This window comes from Triticum aestivum, chromosome 6D, assembly GCF_018294505.1.
Source record: "Triticum aestivum cultivar Chinese Spring chromosome 6D, IWGSC CS RefSeq v2.1, whole genome shotgun sequence".
Classification (NCBI taxonomy): Eukaryota; Viridiplantae; Streptophyta; class Magnoliopsida; order Poales; family Poaceae; genus Triticum; species Triticum aestivum.
Window position 1 is genome coordinate 329,028,901 of NC_057811.1, and position 24,090 is coordinate 329,052,990.

Genomic DNA, 24,090 nt, shown 5'->3' on the forward strand with positions numbered 1-24,090 from the left:
TCGTGTCTTGGAAGTCATGTTACTAGACCATGACGAACCTACGAACTATGAAGAAGCAATGATGAGCCCAGATTCCGACAGATGGCTTGAGGCCATGAAATCTGAGATAGGATCCATGTATAAGAACAAAGTATGGACTTTGGTGGACTTGCACGATGATCGACAAGCCATAGAGAATAAATGGATCTTCAAGAAGAAGACTGACGCTGATGGTAATGTTACTTTCTACAAAGCTCGACTTGTCGCAAAAGGTTTTCGACACGTTCAAGGGGTTGACTACGATGAGACTTTCTCACCCGTAGCGATGCTTAAGTTCGTCTGAATCATGTTAGAAATTGCTACATTTTGTGATTATGAAATCTGGCAAATGGACATCCAAAATGCATTCCTTAATGGATATCTTAAAGAAGATTTGTATATGATGCAACCAGAAGGTTTTGTCAATCCTAAAGGTGCTGACAAAGTGTGCAAGCTCCGACGATCCATCTGCGGACTGGTGCAAGCATCTTGGAGTTGGAATATACGCTTTGAAGAGGTGATCAAAGCATATGGTTTATACAGACTTGAAGTGAAGCCTGTATTTACAAGAAAGTGAGTGGGAGCTCTGTAGCATTTCTAATATTATATGTGGATGACATATTGTTGATTGGAAATGATATAGAATTTCTGGATAGCATAAAAGGATACTTGAATAAGAATTTTTCAATGAAAGACCTTGATAATCCCCAAGTGCAGGGAATCATCGTAGCAATTCCCAAAGGTGGAAGTGATAAGTATGGAGTGTCGAACCCACAAGGAGCTAAAGGTAAGATCAATATTCTCTCAAGTCCTATCTGCCACTGATACGACTCTACGTACACCGAACATTTGCTTCCAACTAGAAACGAGAAATAAAACTACATTGTGGGTATGAAGAGGATAACTTTGCATGATATCGGAGAGCTAAAATATAAAAGTAGGTGTTGTTATCATAAAGTTAGAATATATTACTAAATATTATAAATAGTGAGTGTGGAATAATGATGGGTTGGTGTGCGGAATTATCCTAGGCAATTGTTAACAAGACCGGTAGTCGTCATTGCAATTTGATATGAGGGAGAGGCATAAGATAACATAATTTATCTTCTTGGATCATATGCACTTATGATTGGAACTCTAGCAAGCATTCGCAACTACTAAAGATCATTAAGGTAAAACCCAACCATAGCATTAAAGCATCAAGTCCCCTTTATCCCATACGCAACAACCCCCTTACTCGGGTTTATGCTTCTGTTACTCAAGCAACCCACTATAAGCGAATCATGAACGTATTGCAACACCCTATAGCAGGGATCCCTCACGCTTGCGCGACACGGAGGGCACAATAGGACAACACCAAAATAAAACATACAACTCGTACCAATCTAGATCATCAATCAACCCAAAGACAAAGGATATCGACTCAAAACATCATAAGACGGCAACACATCATTGGATCATAATATGTGGCATAAAGCACCATGTTCAAGTAGGGATTACAGCGGGGTGCGGGAGAGTGAACCGCGTAAAAGAGATGAGGATGGTGATGATGATGGTGATGTTGATGGAGACGATCACCGCGGTGATGATTCCCCTCCCGATGGCACTCCGGCGCCACCGAGAGAGAGGAGGAGAGGTTCTCCCCCTTGTGCTTCCTCCTCCATGGCCTCCCCCCTAGATGGGGAGAGGTTCTCCCTCTGGTCCTTGGCCTTCATGGCGATGATGGCCCCTCCGGGATCCTCCTCCATGGCCTCCGGTGGTGATGGCCCCCTCCGGCAGGGTGCCAGAGAGGGCCTAGATTGATTTCTCGTGGCTACAGAGGCTTGCGGTGGTGGAACTTCTGATCTAGGTTATTTTCTGGGGGTTTCTATATTTATAGGAATTTTTGGCGTCGGTTTCACGTCAGGGGGGTCTCCGAGTCGTCCACGAGATAGGGGCCCACGCTCAGGGGGGTGGGCGTGCCCCCCACCCTCGTGGACAGCCCGGGACTCTTATGGCCCAACTCTTTTACTCCAGGGGCTATTTTGGTCCATAAAAATCATCAAAAATTGGCACGTCAATTGGACTCCGTTTGGTATTCCTTTTCTGTAAAACTCAAAAACAAGGAAAAAACAGAAACTGGCACTGGGCTCTAGGTTAATAGGTTAGTCCCAAAAATCATATAAAATAGCATATAAATGCATATAAAACATCTAAGATGGATAATATAATAGCATGAATACTTCATAAATTTTAGATACGTTGGAGACGTATCAGACCTCGGTGAAGCTGCTTATATATTGGGCATCAAGATCTATAGGGATAGATCGTGACGCTTAATAGGACTTTCAAAAAGTATATACCTTGGCAAAAAATTTAAGAAGTTCAAAACAGATCTGTCAAAGAAAGGGTTCTTGTCTGTGTTGTAAGGTATGAACTTGAGTAAGACTCAAAACCCGACCACGGCAGAAGATAGAGAGAGAATGAAAGTCATTCCCTATGCCTCAGCCATAGGTTCTATAAAGTATGACATGCCGTGTACCAGGCCTATTGGGTACCTTGCCATGAATTTGACAAGGGGGTACATTAGTGATCCACGAGTAGATCACTGGACAGCCGTCAAAATTATTCTTAGGTACCTAAAGAGGACTAAGGAAATGTTTCTCGGTTATGGAGGTGACAAAGAGTTCGTCGTAAAGGGTTACGTCGATGCAAACTTTGACACTGATCCGAATGACTCTAAGTATCAATCTGGATACATATTGAAAGTGGGAGCAATTAGCTAGAGTAGCTCCGTGCAGAGCATTGTAGACATGGAAATTTGCAAAATACATACGGATCTGAATGTGGCAGACCCATTGACTAAACCTCTCTCACAAGCAAAACATGATCACACCTTAGTACTCTTTGGGTGTTAATCACATGGCGATGTGAACTAGATTATTGACTCTAGTAAACCCTTTGGGTGTTGGTCACATGGCGATGTGAACTATGGGTTTTAATCACATGGCGATGTGAACTATTGATGTTAATCACATGGCGATGTGAACTATGTTATTGAATCTAGTGCAAGTGCGAGATTGAAGGAAATATGCCCTAGAGGCAATAATAAACTTGCTATTTTATATTTCCTTATTCATGATAAAGGTTTATTATTCATGCTAGAATTGTATTGATCGGAAACTTAAATACATGTTGAATACATAAACGAATACCGTGTCCCTAGAAAGCCTCTACTATACTAGCTCGTTGATCAAAGATGGTTAATGTTTCCTAACCATAGACATGTGTTGTCATTTGATAGCGGTATCACATCATTAGGAGAATGTTGTGATGGACAAGACCCATCTGTTAGCTTAGCATAATGATCGTTCAGTTTTATTGCTATTGCTTTCTTCATGTCAAATACATGTTCCTTTGACTATGAGATTATGCAACTCCGGGATACCGAAGGAATGCCTTGTGTGCTATCAAACGTGCCAACGTAACTGGGTGATTGTAAAGATGCTCTACAGGTATCTTCGAAGGTGTTTGTTGAGTTGGCATAGATCGAGATTAGGATTTCTCACTCCGAGTATCGGAGAGGTATCCCTGGGCCCTCTCGATAATACACATCATAACAAGCCTTGCAAGCAAAGTGACTAATGAGTTAGTTTCAGGATGATGTATTACAGAACGAGTAAAGAGACTTGCCGGTAACGAGATTGAACTAGGTATGAAGATACCGACGATCGAATCTCGGACAAGTAACATACCGACAGACAAAGGAAGTTACGTATGTTGTCATAACGGTTCGACCGATAAAGATCTTCGTAGAATATGTAGGAACCAATATGAGCATCCAGATTCCGCTATTGGTTATTGACCAGAGAGGTGTGTCGGTCATGTCGACATTGTTCTCGAACCCGTAGGGTCCACACGCTTAACATTCGATGACGATATTGTATTATACGAGTTATGTGATTTGGTGACCGAATGTTGTTCGGAGTCCCGGATGAGATCACGGACATGATGAGGAGTCTCGAAATGGTCGAGAGGTAAAGATTGATATATAGGACGATAGTATTCGGACACCGGTAGTGTTCCGGAGTGTATCGGGTATTTATCGGAGTACCGGAGGGGTTACCGGAACCCCCGAGGGGAATATATGAGCCATATGGGCCATGAGAGGGGAGCACACCAGCCCACAAGGGGTGGCGCGCCCCCCTATGGCAGGAGGCCGAATTGGGAGAAGGAAAGAGGGGGTTCGGCTCCCCTTTCCTTTCTCTCTTCCCTCGTCCCTTTCTTCTCCGGTGAAATAACACAAGGGGCGCCACTTGGGGAAACCCCAAGTAGGATTCGGATCCTACTTGGGGCGCCCCTTGGCTGCCTCTCCTCCTCTCCCACCTATATATATGTGGGGAGGGGGCGCCTAGAACACACAACATCAATTGTTAGCCGTGTGCGGCGCCCCCCACCACAGTTTACACCCCCGGTCATATCTTCGTAGTGCTTAGGCAAAGCCCTGCGCGGATCACACTACTGGAGGATGCTGCTAACGCGACACTACGATTAGAGACCCTTTCACGAAACTGTGTGCAATGCATTAATCGCAAACGGGGCTGTAAAAACCGTCAAAAAGGTGCAAAACTTTTGCGATGGTGGAGCCATCAAACACGGTTCAGATTTTAGTTGCGTGTGCGATGCAGGGCACACAGTTAATCCATTTGAAGTGTTTGCGATGAGGCAGAACAAAAGAAACGAGCAGCCATATCAATGTGTGTGCGATATATGGCATACAGTTCGCTCCGATGAACTGTTTGCTATTAGGGAGTGCAACCGAAACGGTTAGCCGGATCAAGGTGTGTGTGATATACGACATACGGTTCACTCGAACGAACTATTTTCAATTAGGGAACACAACAGAAACGGTTCAACTTAACGAGATGTGTGTGATACATGGCAAACAGCCGACTCGGATGAATGGAGCGTGCCGCGGCCGCCTCAATGGCGAGCAAAACGCTCGAACGGACGCGAGCAGAGCGCGCCGCAGACGCCTCAACGGCGAGCAACCACGTGGTCAACCTTCTGCCATCAATAAATTTTGACCTTGTTTCTCGTCACATTGCAGATTACAATGCAATAAGTAATTACAAATCTGTTCACACCTACCAAACTAATAGGTGTTCACACTTAGCACCGGGCTATAAAAACTACCCACTCGAAAATTACTTCACAATTCCTATCCTGATCACCCACAAAACTGGTCTTTCCTGTCAAGTCGTTCCGCCATGACCGGTAGGAGGAGTTTAGGGTGTACATATAACCAGGCAGCAAAGACCAAGGCCGCGGAAGCACTAGAGAGGTCTCGCCGCGAAGTCGCAGCCGCAGCAGAGATGTCCCGGCGCGCCGCGGAGCCCTCGAACGAGCTCTCACGGGCATGCGAGGGCTCTCACAAGCGCATTCGCAGCATCGGCCATCGCGACGAGGTGGCGTTCCTGAAGTCCTTCACCAGCGACGACGACATTCTCGCTGGCGTCACTATGCTGCAGGAGCTGGTCGACGGCTTGATGAAGCTGCTCAAGATCAGCGATGCCTCGGTTGACAAGGCGACTGGCCTCGTCGAGCAACTCATGGGTGAAATTGCGAAGCTCCTCAAGGCGCTCGCCGAGAAGGAGGAGGATGCCACCAACTGGAAGATGCTTCATGAGTAGAGCAGTGCCTTGGGGATGACGCTGACAGCGGTCATCGAGGAACTGATGGGTGACTTGAGGAAGCTCCGGATCGAGCGCGAGTAGGAGGTGGAGGAATCTGTGGCTGCTTTCAAGCAAAGTCGTGAGGAATTGAAGGAGCTGGAGGTTGTCATCGCCCGGCGATCCATCGACGAGTGGAGACAGTAGCGACCCAGATCGTTGTCTGCAATTTCCTTCTTCTCTTGCCCCCGTGTCTTTCGGGCTTTGCCGCATGTGGCATTTTAAATTATCCGGAATATGTAAGACAATTATTATCTGCACCATTGTAAATTTGTCATCGTATTATCCATTGCCATTTTATTTGTGGTCGTATTATCCGTTGCCCTATGTGTCTATTTAAATTAGGGCAGAATACGAGTTGAAAACACGAACAAAGCAAATGCTGCCATGGGATCACAAGCAAACACCCTCCGTCCAGGTGCTTTAATTAACCCATTAATGGAGAAGTTGTGAGCGAGGCGGGCGGCGGCTGGTGCATGGAGGTCAAAGAGCTCGCTTCCCGGTGAGCATGGGCGGCCTTGCTGCTCGCACGTGTCCCGTCGAGCCTGCGAGGTGGACAGGATGCATGCGTCCCGTCGAGCCTGCGCGGTGGACTGCTCGAACGCGTGCCATCGAGCCTGCACGGAGGACTTCTCGCGCTCGTCCCATCTAATCAAACAGCTGCACGCACGCCACCGAGTATGGTTAAATTTCGACACGGTTAATATAATACAACCATTTGCGATATTAACGTGTCAGCTTTTTGTTTCAAAAAGGACTTCGTTGGCTACTAATGTGTGCGCCTCTTCTCAAACTGGACGATTTTTTTACCACGGCATATATGTGCCATGTCATGAAACCATGCCAAGTTTCATGTTTTTGGGGTGAATTTTTGATTTACTGGGATTTAAAAACCAAGATTCTCAATGTTTCAGGACGACGACAAGTTTGTAATTCATTCCCATTCCTTAAATGAGACCTAAACATGCACCAATGACACATGTACGATTTCCCACCCATTTTGCTTCATTGGAGCATGTGCTTGTAGTTCAAATTTGAATTATGGACTACATTAAATGCGTAGAAAACTTAATTAGTAATATATACAATGGCCAAACGAACCTTGAACAGTTTCAAATTTCAGCACGACACTCCTGTTATTCTATGTTGCCTGTAGAAAACAAAGTTCAAGGCGAGAAGAGGCAGCGATTATCGTTTTGCCCACAAGAGGGGCATGTTTCCCTACCGGAACCACGAGGGTTGCGACAGGCTCCGGTTTGTAAGAGGCTTGTAATATAGCTTCGCCCAAATTGGACAATTATATGTACCATGTAGTGACACCATGCCAAGTTTCATGATTTCCCGGTGAGTTTTTGGATTTACAGAGATTTAAAAACCAAGATTCGCAATGTTTGTGGCTAAGCCAGGACGGCGAGACGGTTGAATTCGTTCCCATTCGTTCCATGGGACCTAAACATGCACCCCAAGGAAACATGTACGTTTTTTCTAGCCATTTTGGTGCACTGAGCATGTATTTGTAGTTCGGATTTGAATTATGGACATTAAATGCCTAGAAAACTCAATTAATGAATAAAAAAGGTCAAACGAACCCTGAATAATTTCAAAGTTCAGCGCGAATCTCCCGTTGTTCCGTGTTGCGTGTAGAAGAAAATACGAGGCTAGAAGAGGGAGCGATTATCGTTTGGCCCACAAGGGGACACGTTTCCCTATCGAAACCACGAGGGTTCTTGCGACAGGCTCCGGTTTGTAAGAGGTTTGTAATAAAGCTTGGCCCAAATTGGCAATGTTTTTACCACGACATATATGTGCCATGACGTGACACCATGCCACCTTTGATGACTTTCTGGTGAGTTTTGGATTTATGGGGATTTAAAAACCGAGATTCGAAATGTTTGAGGACGAGCCAGGACACCGGTACGGTTGTAATTCATTCCCATTCCTGGCATGGGACCTAAACATGCACCCAAGGACACATGTATAATTTTTCTAGCCATTTGGTGAACTGGAGCATCTATTTGTAGTTCAGATTTGAATTATGGACATTAAATGCCTAGGAAACTCAATTAGTGTATAAAAAGGCCAAACGAACCCTGAATAAGTTTAAATTTCAGCACGGATATCATGTCGTTCCATGTTGCCCGTGGAAGAAAATACAAGGCGAAAAGAGGCAGTGATTACGTTTCGCCCACAAGGGGAACACGTTTCCCTATCGGAACCACGAGGCTTCTTTGAGAGAAGCTCCGGTTTGTAAGAGGTTTGTAATAAAGCTTGGCCCAAATTGGACAATGTTTTTACCACGACATATATGTGCCATGACGTGACACCATGCCACCTTTGATGACTTTCTGGTGAGTTTAGGATTTACGGGGATTTAAAAACCGAGATTCCAAATGTTTGAGGACGAGCCAGGACGCGGGTACGGTTGTAATTCGTTCCCATTCCTGGCATGGGACCTAAACATGCACCCAAGGACACATGTATAAATTTTCTAGCCATTTTGGTGAACTGGAGCATGTATTTGAAGTTCAGATTTGAATTATGGACATTAAATGCCTAGGAAACTCAATTAGTGTATAAAAAGGCCAAACGAACCCTGAATAAGTTTAAATTTCAGCACGGATATCCTGTCGTTCCATGTTGCCCGTAGAAGAAAATACAAGGCGAAAAGAGGCAGTGATTACGTTTCGTCCACAAGGGGGACACGTTTTCCTATCGGAACCACGAGGCTTCTTTGAGAGAAGCTCCGGTTTGTAAGAGGCTTGTAATAAAACTTGCGCCAAAATGGACGAAAAAATTCCTCAACATATATGTGCCATGTCGTGACACCATGCCAGGTTTCATGATTTTCGGGTGAGTTTTGGATTTACGGGGATTCAAAAACCGAGATTCTTCTCACGAAATGTTTTCAAATAGCACATGGTTCACTCACGAAAGCCGTGTGCCTACCAAACCGTGGCCGATGCCCCCCTCCCCCTGCTGCGCGCATGATCTGGGTCGTGCGTTCCGATTGGCCAGAACCCAAACCCCACGGATCGTACGTGTGCACCGTTGGATGCTCCCAGGTCGAATGGCAACCCTGAGCCCTTTCGACAGCACATGCATACATGGGTAAGCACCGTGCGCATGCATCGTGCTAGCTCACGCTTCCTTATCTACTAGGTTTTCTAAACAGGCTATCGTTTCTCGCCACTCCTCTCATCGGTTTCCCGCCTCTTCTCCCATCGTTTTCCCGCTACTAGTGCCAGTGCTCATTGAAGGCTAGCGGCGACACACCGGCCATGTAAATATCCCACACAGTTTCTAAAAGCACAATGTGTGTGATAGGAGGGAGTAGGTCCCATAGGGTGAGCAGCGTGAAATGCCTTAAGGGCAAGGAGGCAATTTTTATCAGCAAGGGGCGGCTTCCCATCTGCTAGCCTAGTCGAATAGAATGAAGAAGTTAAGCGTGCTCGAGCTGGAGTAGTCCAAGGATGGGTGACCCGTTGGGAAGTTGCATATCTCAAGCTTCATTTAAATGCCATGACACAGTCATTATAGAGATATATTATATCTCTATAGTGACCTATCATGGAAATTATATAAACCTTGGGATCCTTGTTTTGCTAATTTGTAGACTATGTTTTTATGGGTTATTTTTTGCTCTAAAAAATTAAAGAATGATTGACTTGACCTGTTATGGCAATTATTAGAACCTACTAAGTTTTTATGGGTGTTTTTTTGCTATAAAAAATTAAAGAATGATTGACTTGACATGTCCTAGCGATTATATAAACCTTTTTCAGGTTGCATGCAGGGTGTAGGGGGTAGGGTGTTCTTCGCAAGCATGTCTCCCTTGTGCGGCTTATAGACGCGACACATATCTGTGGGCTCCTCGAGGTAATATACCATCATTTACCGACAATTAGGGGGGCCCACAGAATCTATCCCTTTGACCCAACAACGAGAAGGGTTTGACCATGATGGTTTCCTATTGATACTAGTAAGGTACAGGTGCATTGCACGCATGAGATTTGGTAACCAAATTATGAATAAATACCACACTATAGCATGTAAGCTTTGAGTCATATATGCATGATGTAGATGTTCGTTTAATTCTTATAGTTCAACTCATCCAAAATCAATTAGTTTTATAAAAAAAAATCTATTTTAAGATTCATGGAATTGTGCATTGTAAAGCATAAAGTAAAAACAAAAAGTGACAATTCATTTAGAAAAAAAAAGTTTGGGCAATTAAGATATGGAAGATTCTAGAGAACAAAGGAGAAGTGCTTGTGTTTTGAGGTTTGTGCATTATGCTTAAGTTCAACCATGGAGTCTTCTAGATTGTACATGTGGTAGAATCTGGTGGAATGTAGATGATATCCAACGGCCAGTAGTGCTCGGATTTGCCATCTCTGTACCGTCGGATTGGCTTCATCCAACGGCCGACTTTCAAAGTTATTCGCACACCATATAGGGGTATAGATATAGATATAGATGTGGCCCATGCTAGACGAAATAAAGTTTGAGCGCATGCATGGGACGACCCCCCCCCCCCCCCCCCGCCGCCTCGAAGTTGGGAAACCGACATTGTATGTTAATGTAGTTGGTGGCCCATGGAAGTTGTGCATTCGGGATTTAAACACATCACACACCACCGTACCCATACATATTTTCGGGCCGCATGCAGTGTATACGGGGTCTTCTGATCGACCATGTCTCCCTTGTGTGGCTTTTGTGACGACACGCATATCTGTGTGCTCCCCGAGTGTATATATATCATCCCTTTGACCGATAATGAGGGGTATGTGTTGGCCATCAATGGATTCCTCCTAGTTCGTGTTAGGGCCGGTCACCGTCACATGTCGCTTAACCAAAGCTCGAGCTCGTGCGTTGTCAAGATCCCCCCCCCCCCCACATGCTTGGATTGCTGGGTTCGACCTACATCATACCCTGCGTATCTCGTCCTTAACTACCTTGCCTTCATGGTTGTTGTCTGTATCAAGAGGTAGGCACCACGTCTAGATTGTACATTATTCTATATTGAAAACACACATCACCCCTTCCAACGTACATCATTTTGGGCCGCATGCAGGAGGTGCTGGTTTTGTGGTCCCTCTCGTGTGATTTTATGATGGTTCAATCTATTGGCCCAAGCGGTTTATCGACAACAACAGCTGTCGTTTGACCAAATGATAGGTTCATTGGTCCGTCTTATGGTAGGTCATGGCGACATGCATGTATGACCAAAGTATCGATCATTACGTGCATCCGCCCAGCTGACACGAAGTGGGAAGTGGTGGGCCAAGCATCCCAGCTAGGTACAACATTTTGGAAATTAGGACAAATCATGTGCGATAGACCAGCTAGCTAGAAATATAAAAACAAACTACCCGCCTTGAGCGTTGCAAAAATCTGCGGTCCCGCCACTTTTCCTTATTATCATACACGCATATTGTTATTGGACCGTGCGCGATCTTGGTCATTCCCGCCTCGCATCAATTCCTTTACCGAAATTTTAGTAGCCGTCGTACTTCAACCGTCGCCCACACTCCTCCAGCACCGACCTTATAGTAAAATTGCAGTAGCCGAGGCATTTGAACCGTCGCCCTCCCTCGTCCACCACCATCTCCACCCACCATTACTAAAATTTTCAGTAGCCGCGGCGTATCCTCAAACAACCCCCCCCCCCCCTCCACAGTCCCCCACCCGCCCCTCCCCCACTCGAACCCTAGCTCGCGGCCGTGTCGAAGGCTTCATGTCAGCGGGCTAGCGTATTACTATATCTCGGGAAAGCTAGCTACGACATCAAGCTCGTCCACAGCGACGGCTTCATGCGGGCCATGTCACAGGTTAAGTGGTCCATCCCCAACCCCTCTGGTTCAACCGCCGTCGATCTCTTCGACGGCCCTGCCGCTGATCTCCTCCACCGAGCGGTCAAGGATTTGCGATCTTTATACGCCATCGAGCCCATTTTGTCATTTCTGAAGGACACGTTCTATGGCGGCGGCTTGGGAGCCTCAATTGCCAAGTCAGATCTCATCGACCACGACCACGAGGAAGGCACCCACGAAGGTTCTTCCAAGGTGAAACAACCCATCTGTGACATCAGAGACCGCACCATGGGTATGTGCTCTTCCAACTGGAAGGATCCCGTCCATGAAATGCGAGGCAACATTCTATCAGCAAATCTTACCTTTTCTAGCTTGCCAACCCGTACCCTTTGTTGTAGTAGCATTTGTCGTGCGGTGCTTTAACTGTGCCGTGTTTAATTATTTCAGTTATGCAAAAATGTATTGTTCAATAGGGCTATGTGATGTTTAAAATATGAATTGTCCAGTTCAGTTTCACGAATGGCTATATTTGGTTGTTTATATTGAGTAGATGCCTTGTTTATGTGTATTTGGTTGTTAGGTTGGTTGGAGTGAGCATTTTTCCAGTTATCGAGCAGATGCCTTGTTTATATGTATTTGGTTCTTACTTTGGTTGCAGTGGGCATTTGTCCAGTTATCAAGCAGATGCCTTGTTTATCTGTATTTGGTTGTTAGGTTGCTTTTTTAGCATTTGTCCAGTTATCAAGCAGATGCCTTGTTTATCTGTATCTGTTTGTTAGGTTGGTTGCAATGAGCATTGAAAGTACAGCGGGATATTTTGCCCGAACTGCGAGTGTCGTGTTCCCCACAGGGACTAGGCGACGGCGACTATGCTCGGCTAAATCTAGGTAACACAATATTAAGTGATGTAAATAGAAAATAAACCTAACACTAACAAGGATATCAACAAAAGAAATGACACAGAAACAAAGGGAGATGAAGATTATCTTCACTTTGTCTTTTTGGTATTTTCATATTATTTTAGAAACTGAAAGGCTAACATCAGTGACAAGGGAAGTCAAAAGACATGGACATATATATCTAGCAAGCGTATGAAAGTGGGAAGAAACAAAATTACTGGACAGAAAACAGATTATTTAAATCACAAGCACACACACATATATTTATATAGCAAAGGTACTTGAGCTAACATATGAACTGAAATTAAACAAGTTCACTGGAAAATCACAAGCATAAATGCCACTGGTACATAGCTAGCACAAAGACTAACAACTGAACATCAATTAGACTATAGCAAAGTTACTAGTACAGACAGGTTACAGTAGATGTCAAGAAACATACACATAGGGGATCACACACACATATACTAGAAAATTACTATATCACAGAGCATATCACACATACTAAGTATTATCCAAACAACTGGACATTAACTAGTCAGAGCACATAATAAAATGCACTATATTTTACAAGTACGAAACTGAACAATTGTCAGGTTGCAAGCTTTTATCAAATTTGAATATTACTTGTACTAAACATCTCAATGTTGAATATTACAAAGTACTGAACAATAAACTTCTCAAAATTACAGAAATTTGAGATCAGAGAGAGGGAATAACAGTAGCAAGATGGTTCAGAAAAGAACAGCAGCAAGGTTAGGAGAAGAAGAAGAACAGCTGGTTAGGAGAAGAAGAAGAAGAACAGCAATAGGTGATGCAAGAGAGAGGAGGAGCAGCTTGGGCGTGGGGACGAGCAGCAGTGACTTGGAGATAAGAAGAAGAACAGCAGCAGCAGGCGAGCTTAGGAACGGGTAGCAGCAGTGGCATCCGGGTGAGAGAAGCAGCAGTAGGTTGAAGAAGAAGGAGAAGCAACAAGCAGCGGAGGGAAGGAGAAGTAGTAGCAGAGATTGAGAGAGCAAGCAGCAGCAGGGGCGTGGGAAGAAGAAGCAGCAGCAGGCAGAGAGCAGAAGAAGGAAGAGGGGGTTTGCGATGGTGGTGGCACACTGGTGGTCTGCGAGATGGATCCGAGGCGAAGGAGTTGGGTAGCGCACTCACGCGGGTGACCAGACACTCGCGCCGGAGTGTCTGGTGCGGCGCGTGAGGGAGCGGCTGGTGTGGTGGATGTAGGCACTGCAGGTAGGAGGAGTAGTGGTGGCGCTGGGTGATGGATGGAGGCGGTGCTGGTTGGCGCTGGGTGATGGATGGAGGCGGTGCTGGTTGGCGCACCACCACGCCGGCCTGGCCGTGGCGGCGGCCGGTGGTGGAGAAGATGGGGAGAGGGATGAGATGTGCCAGGCCCGAAGGGGATCGGTGGCTGCGCTAGGGATTTTGACCCCTCGATCTGATCTGCAAAGTTTACACATTAACCCTCTTCCTTCTCTTCTTTCTTCACAAGAAGGTCCTCCCACTTCTTTATCTAGCCCCCTGGTTACTTCTCTTCATCTCACACAAGTCTCTTCTTCCTTCTCTTCTCTTCTTCACTCTTCTAGATAGCCACATAGACGGAATCTTGACGATTATTAGTGCCTTTGCACACATTTCTGCAAGATAGACCAAAGACTGGTAAATGATCCCTTTTTTATGGTTATCAAGCAATATTCAATCAATCATGGCGAGAATGGACGAATATATCACGATAGATGCTATATTTGAGTACCAAAATTATATATGTGAAATATACATATCAAGTTCCCCCACACTTAAATCTTTGCTTGTCCTCAAGCAAAGGCATATGACAAGAGCAAGAATGTGAACAGTGAACTGAGTAAAGAATGTCCTGGTAAAATAGATCTCCAAACAAGGCATGCTTCAGACTTAGCTAGTGAAAATTAATGGTTAAGAGTGCTACAAAGCAGTAGGATACTAGTAAGCATGACCATTTTAAACTTTTACAATGATAAAAGAGGATCAACAAGTTTAAATGATGACTGTGCCAAAGGTTCCTAAAGAGAGCATGATCCCGAGAAACACTTATTACCATGAACACAACATTGTGGTAGAACCACTTATTGGATTTGAAGGAAGCAACAATGATAATAATTTACCGGTCTCACCAAAGGAACATACCACCGATCCCGAGAACATGGTATACACCTGGCTCGACCAATTTTTAGTTTTTTTTGTCTCCCCAAAGGAACATACCACCGATCCTGAGAACATGGTATACACCTGGTTCGACAATTACATTTTTATTTATTTATTACTGTCCAAGCTACCAGATTTCACATGCCACCGATCCAGGGAACATGACATGCTACTGTAGGTAGACCAGACTTATTCATTATAAGATATACTTTTTTACTTGAACAAAAACAAGAATCATCACTCATCCATGTCTGGTTCACATACTACCGATCCAGGTAACATAGCATGCTAGTCCATAGTGGTGAGTGATTGCTCTAAATGGGAACACATTTGGCACAAATTCAGCATCTATACATTGTGATCTAGGTGTATCAATGCAGAAAATGATGAAGTTTTCTAGTGTGCTAGGGGTTTGATGTAACACCCCCGATGCGGCTATATCTCCCACGTGTCGAGGCACGACTTAGAGGCATAAACGCATTGTGGTTTTGTCGCAAGAAGGGTCATCTTCACACAATCCCATGTAATGAACAAGAATGGGATAAAGAGTTGGCTTACAATCGTCACTTCACACAATACATAAATAAATCATACATCAATCAGAGTACACGCATAGGTCCGACTACGGAACCAAAAGAAAAGAAGACAACCCCAAATGCTAGATCCCCGATCGTCCCAACTGGGCTCCACTACTGATCAATAGGAAACGAAACAACACAACGAACAAGATCTTCATCGACCTCCCACTTGAGCTCAGTTGCGTCACCTGCACTGGTATCCTCGACACCTGCAACTGTTTTGAAAGTATCTGTGAGTCACGAGGACTCAGCAATCTCACACCCGCGAGATCAAGACTATTTAAGCTTATAGGAAAGGATGGGGTAATGAGGTGGAGCTGCAGCAAGCACTAAGCATATATGGTGGCTAACATACGCAAATAAGAGCGAGAAGAGGGGCAACGGAACGGTCGACAACTAGTAATGATCAAGAAGTGATCCTGAACTCCTACTTATGTCAAACATAACCCAAGAGCCGTGTTCACTTCCCGGACTCCGCCGAAAAGAGACCATCACGGCTACACACGCGGTTGATGTGTTTTAATTAAGTCGAGTGTCAAGTTCTCTACAACCGGATATTAACAAATTCTCATCTGCCACATAACCGCGGGCACGGCTTTCGAAAGATAATACCCTGCAGGGGTGTCCCAACTTAGCCCATTATAAGCTCTCACGGTCAACGAAGGATATTCCTTCTCCCGGGAAGACCCGATCAGTCTCGGAATCCCGGTTACAAGACATTTCGACAATGGTAAAACAAGACCAGCAAGACCACCCGCTGTGCCGACAAATCCCGATAGGAGCTGCACATATCTCGTTCTCAAGGCACACCGGATGAGCCAGACGTCGGGTTGGCATAGACCCTGGTTGCCTAGGGGGCGCCGGACATCGCTCGGTTTGGACCAGCACTCGAAGGAGAACTGGCCCGGGGGTTAAAATAAAGATGACCCTTGAGTCTGCAGAACCCAAGGGGAAAAGGCTTAGGTAGGCAAATGGTAAAACCAAGGTTGGGCCTTGCTGGAGGAGTTTTATTCAAAGCGAACTGTGAAGGGGTCCCATAAATCACCCAACCGCGTTAGGAACGCAAAATCAAGGAATATAACACCGGTATGACGGAAACTAGGGAGGCAAGAGTGGAACAAAACACCAGGCATAAGGCCGAGCCTTCCACCCTTTACCAAGTATATAGATGCATTAATTAAATAAGAGATATTGTGATATCCCAACATAATTATGTTCCAACAAGGAGCAATCTTCAACTTCACCTGCGACTAACAACGCTATAAGAGGGGCTGAGCAAAGCGGTAACATAGCCAAACAACGGTTTGCTAGGAAGGGTGACAAAGGTTAGAGGTTCATGGCAATTTGGGAGGCTTGATAAGCAAGTGGTAGGTAGCGCGGCATAGCAATAGAGCGAACAACTAGCAAGCAAAGATAGAAGTGATTTCGAGGGTATGGTCATCTTGTCTGAAATCCCGCAAGGAAGAAGAACGAGTCCATGAAGAAGACAAACGGACGTAGTCGAACGAATCCTCACAACTCCGGAACGAAACCGAAGCTAACGAGAGAAACCAACCGGAAAGAGGCAAACAACATGGTAAACAACCATCACATAAACATGGCATGATGCACAATCAAGTATGATGCATGTCCGGTTTAATGAGGCATGGCATGGCAAAGTGCAACAAACAATACTACAAATTAAGTGGAGCTCGATATGCAACGAGTTGCATATTGACGAAACACCACATCAATTATTTAGTTCTCTCTCGTTTATGTACCCGACAATATTAAAAGTTATTAACCATGGCAAGAGGTGAAACATATGAAATCTACCTATCTAGGCAAGTTTAAATGGGGCCGGAAATAACAAACAACAATTCCGGAAAATCCCCATATGCATAAATAGCAATTTAAAGGAAACAACAATAATAAACATTTTTAAATGTTGCTATCATGATGCGGATGACAATGCAAGTTATATGCAATTTATGAAAATGTTGACATAAGCATGTTATGAAGCATTTGTCACCGTGGTGGAAGAAAGGGGTGACACGGCAACGAATCCGAAAATGATGCCACGGCAACATATCGGTTTCGGTAGCTCATGGAGATACCGGTGCAAAAAGGAAACATGGCATGAGCGTGGCATGCAAGGTGGTGGGGTGATCTCGGTTACCGGGTTCCCACGAGACGATGGCATGGCAACGAGGAGGAACATGCAAGCGACAATTTCGAACACGGTGCAAACGCGGGCATCTCATGCATCGCAAACATTCGTTCTCGAAAGGTCATCTCGGCGGTTATACCTTTGAAGCGTGCATTTTCGGAACAAATCCAGTTCGTCGAAGGAAGTAGTGGTACACGGGCCATAGTGGAAGTAGTCGTTCTTGCGACGGTAGTTGAAGTAGACGTCCGCGGGTCATCGTGGGAAGTAATCGTACATGGCGGCGGTAGTGGAAGTAGTGGCACACGTTCGTTTACGGAGAGGTACTTGACGGGTCCGAGGTCTCCGGCGTAGTGGTACACATTTCGGAAGCGGTTCACGACGATGGTAGTCGAACTTGGTGATCCGAAGGGGTACTCGGCGAATGACGACCGTAGTGGTACTTGGGGAAAATCTCGGAGACGATGCTTGGCGGTCCTGGTGTGGCCTTGGCGTCCATTGTAGTCGATCTTGCCGGCCTTGATGGTCCAACACAAAACAACACAAGGGGCCTCGGGATGCCAGCAGCAAGGAGGCGATGGTGGTGGTCAGCGGCAGGAGATGGTCGGCAGCTTGAGCGGAGGCAGGCCGGCAGGGCGCTGGCTAGGCCTTGCAGCAGAAGCAGCCCACGCATGCGGCTGCGCGGGCGCTCGGTCAACGCTGGAGGCCAGCGAGGCAGAGGAGGTCGGACGGGCCGAAGGCGCTCAGGATCGAGCTCCTCTCGATCCAGAGCATGGTTGTGGGCGCGGGACGGAGGTTGGGCGCGCGGAGGCACGACGGAGGGTTGCGGGGCAGCGACGGCGGTTAGCAGAAGAAGGACGGCGAGGCATGGAGGTCGAGGTCGCCAAGGAAGTGGGGCAGCAGGGGCACGGCGACGCTGATCGCCTCGCGGGCCATGCCGGGCGACGGGCGCGGCTTGGGGAGGCGCAGGCGATGCAAAAGCCTGTGACGGCGAGGCGTCGACGCGGGGAAGCGGATCAGGAGGATGGGACAGGGAGCCTAGCGGCGCTGGAGGAGGGAAGGCTGCAGGGGCAGCGATGGTCGACGACGAGGGCAGCAAGGAGGAGGTCGGGCGCCGGGGTCTCGCGGTGGAGGCGGCGAGGGGATCGGGTACAGGGAGCTCCTCTCCCTGGCTCGATGTGTGCGTGTGTGCGATGTGGGAGGACAAGAGGGAGAGATCGAGAGGAGGGGGGTCAGGGCTAGGGTTATAGGCGCGGCTGGGCCTTGGGCCAAATGGACTGCGGGGAAGCAGGCCGGCCTGGCTGCTGGGCTCTCTTCTCTCCCTCTCACTCTAAAGAAAGAAGAAAAAACAGAGAAAAGAAAGAAAAGAAAGAGAGGTTAGGGGAAGAAGTTGGACACGCGGATAATTTTCCCGGACTCACAAAAATGAGCTTGATCCAAGAAAATAGAAGTTGGCATGAATGCAAGATTTAAATTCAAACTCATTTGAATTTAATTCAAATGGTTTGAACTAGGACAAGGTTTAGGAGTGGCCAAAATGTTGAGATTTTTGGTGGAGCTCCGGAAAGTGAAGAAAGAATTTAGGGCAAAGTTTGGAGACCAAACTTGAAGCAGAAAAGGCACGGAATTATTATGCAAGTGTGTTATGGTTAATTCCAAAGTTAATGGAATATTTTAATATAGCTCCCTAATAATATTGGGAGATTTTTATATGTTGTAAAGAGAAATCACCATGTACATTTCCCTCGATTTAAATGGATCGAAGATCCATGCAATTTACTTAGTTGAGTTTTAAAAATAAATGACATGATGGCATGCTGACATGATGCAATGCAAAAATAAATAGAGCAAGCAAAAGAAACACACGACGATCACGAAATATATGGAAGGCGTCTGAAGCGTCGGTCTCGGGGCGTTACATTTGATCACTCAAAACTAATAACTTTCACTAATTTCAGCAAAGCAAGCAATATGTAGATCACTAGTTTACAAGGCATTCAACACTCAGTTCACATATTCACATCAAGCACAATGCCAAAGGTGAATTTCAGCTTGACAACAAGTAATAACTGGTTCAAGCAGCCCAACTAGCAATAGAATTCAGCATGTATTTATGATATTCAGAATGGGTCATGAAACAGCTCGCCGGGCTCTTCAAATGATGTAGCACTAGCTCGATCATCTCACCAACTGCAGCTCTTCACCTTTGCTTCCTCATGGATGCTCCAGGTTCACTCTTCTTTGTGTGTGCCCCTTGCTTCTCCTCGTCACCATGCTCTGAGTCCACCAGGGTCCCAAGGAATGTCACCTCGAACCTTGTCAGCCTGTAGTGGATCGTGCACAAGCAAAAACCTGAAAGAACTCTCAACAAAAGAGACAATGCAGGTGGTAGGGATAATACCCTCCAAGTCATCAATCGAATATCCAATTACATAAGCATAGCTATAAAGCACATGTTTAGGATGGTAGAAATCAGTAAGCTCAATGCTAGCATAAGGATGATATTTATCATTAAGCATAGGTCTAGCATGAGGAGAATAAGTGTCATCATAAATGAGAGAAATGCCAATAACAGGGTATGTATGATCATGTCCAAGCAAACCGTTTTTCAAGTCTAGCTTAAGTGATGGTATCATGTAATGGAAGGTAGAAGCAAAGAAATCGTAAGGACACATGTCGTCGAGAGGATTAGATAAACCTGCTACATCACGCTCTTGTATGACGATGGGCAAATGCATTTCTGGTTCTTCAAGTTCATCTACAGCAGCTTCTTGTACTTCTTTAGGAGAGATAGAGATTATGTCTTCAACTTCATCGCTTGGGTAGTCAAGCTCTTCGTCATCTTGTTCCTCGTCTACTTGTAAATCTTCTTCAAGTTGAGGTCTCTCTTCCTGTGGATATTCTATGGTGCTACTACCAGCAACACCTAATTGAGTCTGAAGTGTCCCCATCTGTGAATATGCACTAACATGTTCTGGTAGGGGTGCTGAGATCACTACCTCGCTGTCTTTCTGAGCAATGTTCTCCTCATCACCATCACTGCTAAGTTTCAACAGTGACACTGATGACTTCCACCAGTCATGCAGCTCAGCAACACGTGGGATCTTCTCAGGACATTGAAGTATCAACTCTTCTAAATTTGACTCATCCTCTTGTATCTCTCTCCTTGGAATGTCTCCGACTTGCTTAGTTGTATGTGCAGGAGTTGGAATCTCATCTTCACTATTCTTCTCTGAGATACTCTCTTTAACTGTGATAGAGGCAACCACCGGTGGAGCTAATGATTTCTTCTTGACAAATAGCCCAGATACAGTTGTAACACAAGTGTGGGCAATTGGTGACACGACTAAATTCCACCAGTCACATAGTTGACTAACACAAGTGAATTTCTCCATATCTTGTTGTCTCAACTTAGCATCAATCAGAGTAGGTTCCTCATAAACATCTTGCAACTTTGACTCATTTTGGACAGTTTCATTGCCATGAGGTATTGGATCTGCTACTATGGTTTCCATCTGATCTACAATGGTTGCATCATCTTGAAAAATATCATAATCATCATCAAGGATAATTGAAGTAAGATCAATCTTTCTATATGGAGGATCTAATTCAGTTCTGAAATGTTGTTGTCCCCGGAATGAAACATGCTGGTTTTGAATATTAGGCACCATGGATGATTTCTGTTCACTTATGGAACACACAGCTTCTGATTGCAGACGGCTTGCAACCTTCGGATTTGAACTAGGCCTTTCATAACCCCATTGCATTTGGTGGAAGCCAATGCTCTCAATGAGAATAATTGCATCCTCAACGGTCTTGTTCATAATTGTTCCACCAGCTGACATATCAATAAGATCTCTTGAAGCATGTGTCAGCCCTCTATAGAATATCTGGAGCACTAACCAATCCTTTTGCCCGTGATTAGGACATTTTCTAAGCAAATACTTACATCTCTCCCAAGCTGCATACAAGTTCTCACTTCCATCTTGCGCAAAACTGAGGATCTGGTCACGAATTGCATCTTGCTTGTAAAGTGGAAAATATCTGTGCAGGAAAGCTTGCGAAATATCATCCCAAGTGTATGATCTTGATGGCAAAGAATAGTACCAGTCCTTAGCAGCATCTCTGAGAGAGAATGTGAACAACATACCCTTGATAGTATCTTGGGAAACACCATGGTACTGGACTGTATTGGCATACTCCAGGACATTACAATGTGCTCATGAGGGTCTTCATTGGGTAATCCTCTAAGCTGATTCTGCAAGACAAGAGCAATAAGTCCAGGCCTCAACTCAAATTTTCGGCCTCAATAGATGGCCAAATCGGCCCTGTCATTGTGTCCAAACTACTTGGCAACCAAAGATCACGTACTAAAGCCATATGTTCAAGTGCAACTGTCAATCAGCCTACAAATAGTATGATATCGTACACACGCTCACAAACATCAAGCACTGGTGAGAGGGTTAGTATCCTAATAAGCCGAAGCAACAAAAAGTAAAAAGGTAAAAGAAACACAGAAATAAATTTGACTGGAAATTTAAACAAGAACTATACCAAGCCTAGTCTATAGCTTCACACAAACGCTCGACGCTAGTCCCCGGCAACGGCGCCAAAATGATCGATTGAAAGTACAGCGGGATATTTTGCCCGAACTGCGAGTGTCGTGTTCCCCATAGGGACTAGGCGACGGCGACTATGCTCGGCTAAATCTAGGTAACACAATATTAAGTGATGTAAATAGAAAATAAACCGAACACTAACAAGGATATCAACAAAAGAAATAACACAGAAACAAAGGGAGATGAAGATTATCTTCACTTTGTCTTTTTGGTATTTTCATATTATTTTAGAAACTGAAAGGCTAACATCAGTGACAAGGGAAGTCAAAAGACATGGACATATATATCTAGCAAGCGTATGAAAGAGGGAAGAAACAAAATTACTGGACAGAAAACAGATTATTTAAATCACAAGCACACACACATATATTTATATAGCAAAGGTACTTGAGCTAACATATGAACTGAAATTAAACAAGTTCACTGGAAAATCACAAGCATAAATGCCACTGGTACATAGCTAGCACAGAGACTAACAACTGAACATCAATTAGACTATAGCAAAGTTACTAGTACAGACAGATTACAGTAGATGTCAAGAAACATACACATAGGGGATCACACACATATACTAGAAGATTACTATATCATAGAGCATATCACACATACTAAGTATTATCCAAACAACTGGACATTAACTAGTCAGAGCACATAATAAAATGCACTATATTTTACAAGTACGAAACTGAACAATTGCCAGGTTGCAAGCTTTTATCAAATTTGAATATTACTTGTACTAAACATCTCAATGCTGAATATTACAAAGTACTGAACAATAAACTTCTCAAAATTACAGAAATTTGAGATCAGAGAGAGGGAATAACAGTAGCAAGATGGTTCAGAAAAGAACAGCAGCAAGGATAGGAGAAGAAGAAGAAGAACAGCAGGTTAGGAGAAGAAGAAGAACAGCAATAGGTGATGCAAGAGAGAGGAGCAGCAGCTTGGGCGTGGGGAGGAGCAGCAGTGACTTGGAGATAAGAAGAAGAACAGCAGCAGCAGGCGAGCTTAGGAACAGGTAGCAGCAGTGGCATCCGGGTGAGAGAAGCAGCAGAGAGGGTTGAGGGCGAGCAGCAGTAGGTTGAAGAAGAAGGAGAAGCAGCAGCAGCGGAGGGAAGGAGAAGTAGTAGCAGAGATTGAGAGAGCAAGCAGCAGCAGGGGCGTGGGAAGAAGAAGCAGCAGCAGGCAGAGAGCAAAAGAAGGAAGAGGGGGTTGGCGATGGTGGTGGCACACTGGTGGTCTGCGAGATGGATCCGAGGCGAAGGAGTTGGGTAGCACACTCACGCGGGTGACCAGACACTCGCGCCGGAGTGTCTGGTGCGGCGCGTGAGGGAGCGGCTGGTGTGGTGGATGTAGGCACTGGAGGTAGGAGGAGTAGTGGTGGCGCTGGGTGATGGATGGAGGCGGTGCTGGTTGGCGCACCACCATGCCGGCCTGGCCGTGGCGGCGGACGCTGGTGGAGAAGAAGGGGAGAGGGAGAGAGATGAGATGTGCCAGGCCCGAAGGGGATCGGTGGCTGCGCTAGGGATTTTGACCCCTCGATCTGATCTGCAAAGTTTACACATTAACCCTCTTCCTTCTCTTCTTTCTTCACAAGAAGGTCCTCCCACTTCTTTATCTAGCCCCCTGGTTACTTCTCTTCATCTCACACAAGTCTCTTCTTCCTTCTCTTCTCTTCTTCACTCTTCTCGATAGCCACATAGATGGAATCTTGACGATTATTAGTGCCTTTGCGCACATTTCTGCAAGATAGACCAAAGACTAGTAAATGATCCCTTTTTATGGTTATCAAGCAATATTCAATCAATCATGGCGAGAATGGACGAATATATCACGATAGATGCTATATTTGAGTACCAAAATTATATATGTGAAATATACTTATCAACTGCCCGTAATGAGTTGTTAGACAACAATGTCTGAATCTTTTTCGTTCGCAGTGGTTGCCGAAGCAGTTCACTCAAGATTACCTCGCAAAGTACATGATTGGTGGACACGCAATGAAGGTTAAAGTATTTCATCCAGACTACAATGAGCATCAAGAAGTCGTAATGAAGACAGTGAAGGATGGACGGGCAGCCATCACAAGGGGTTGGCCTAGAGTCGTGCGCGCATTACGCATGGA

The 24,090-nt window shown here is 45.3% G+C and overlaps 1 protein-coding gene across 1 annotated transcript; it reads right to left on the reverse strand.

Annotated features, from left to right (window-relative positions):
• Positions 1 to 19,269: 19,269 nt before the first annotated feature.
• LOC123144926 (uncharacterized) lies at positions 19,270 to 23,483 on the reverse strand. The gene is made up of 2 exons (XM_044564195.1): positions 21,500 to 23,483; positions 19,270 to 21,393 (listed from the first exon to the last, which is right to left on the reverse strand). Exon 2 carries the CDS (start codon positions 21,192 to 21,194, stop codon positions 19,617 to 19,619), a length of 1,578 nt encoding a protein of 525 aa, XP_044420130.1. The 5' UTR covers positions 21,195 to 21,393; positions 21,500 to 23,483; the 3' UTR covers positions 19,270 to 19,616.
• Positions 23,484 to 24,090: the final 607 nt, after the last annotated feature.

Coding starts and splice junctions, on each gene's coding strand:
- LOC123144926 (XM_044564195.1), bottom strand. CDS start 21,194: ATGTCAGCTGGTGGAACAATTATGAACAAGACCGTTGAGGATGCAATT.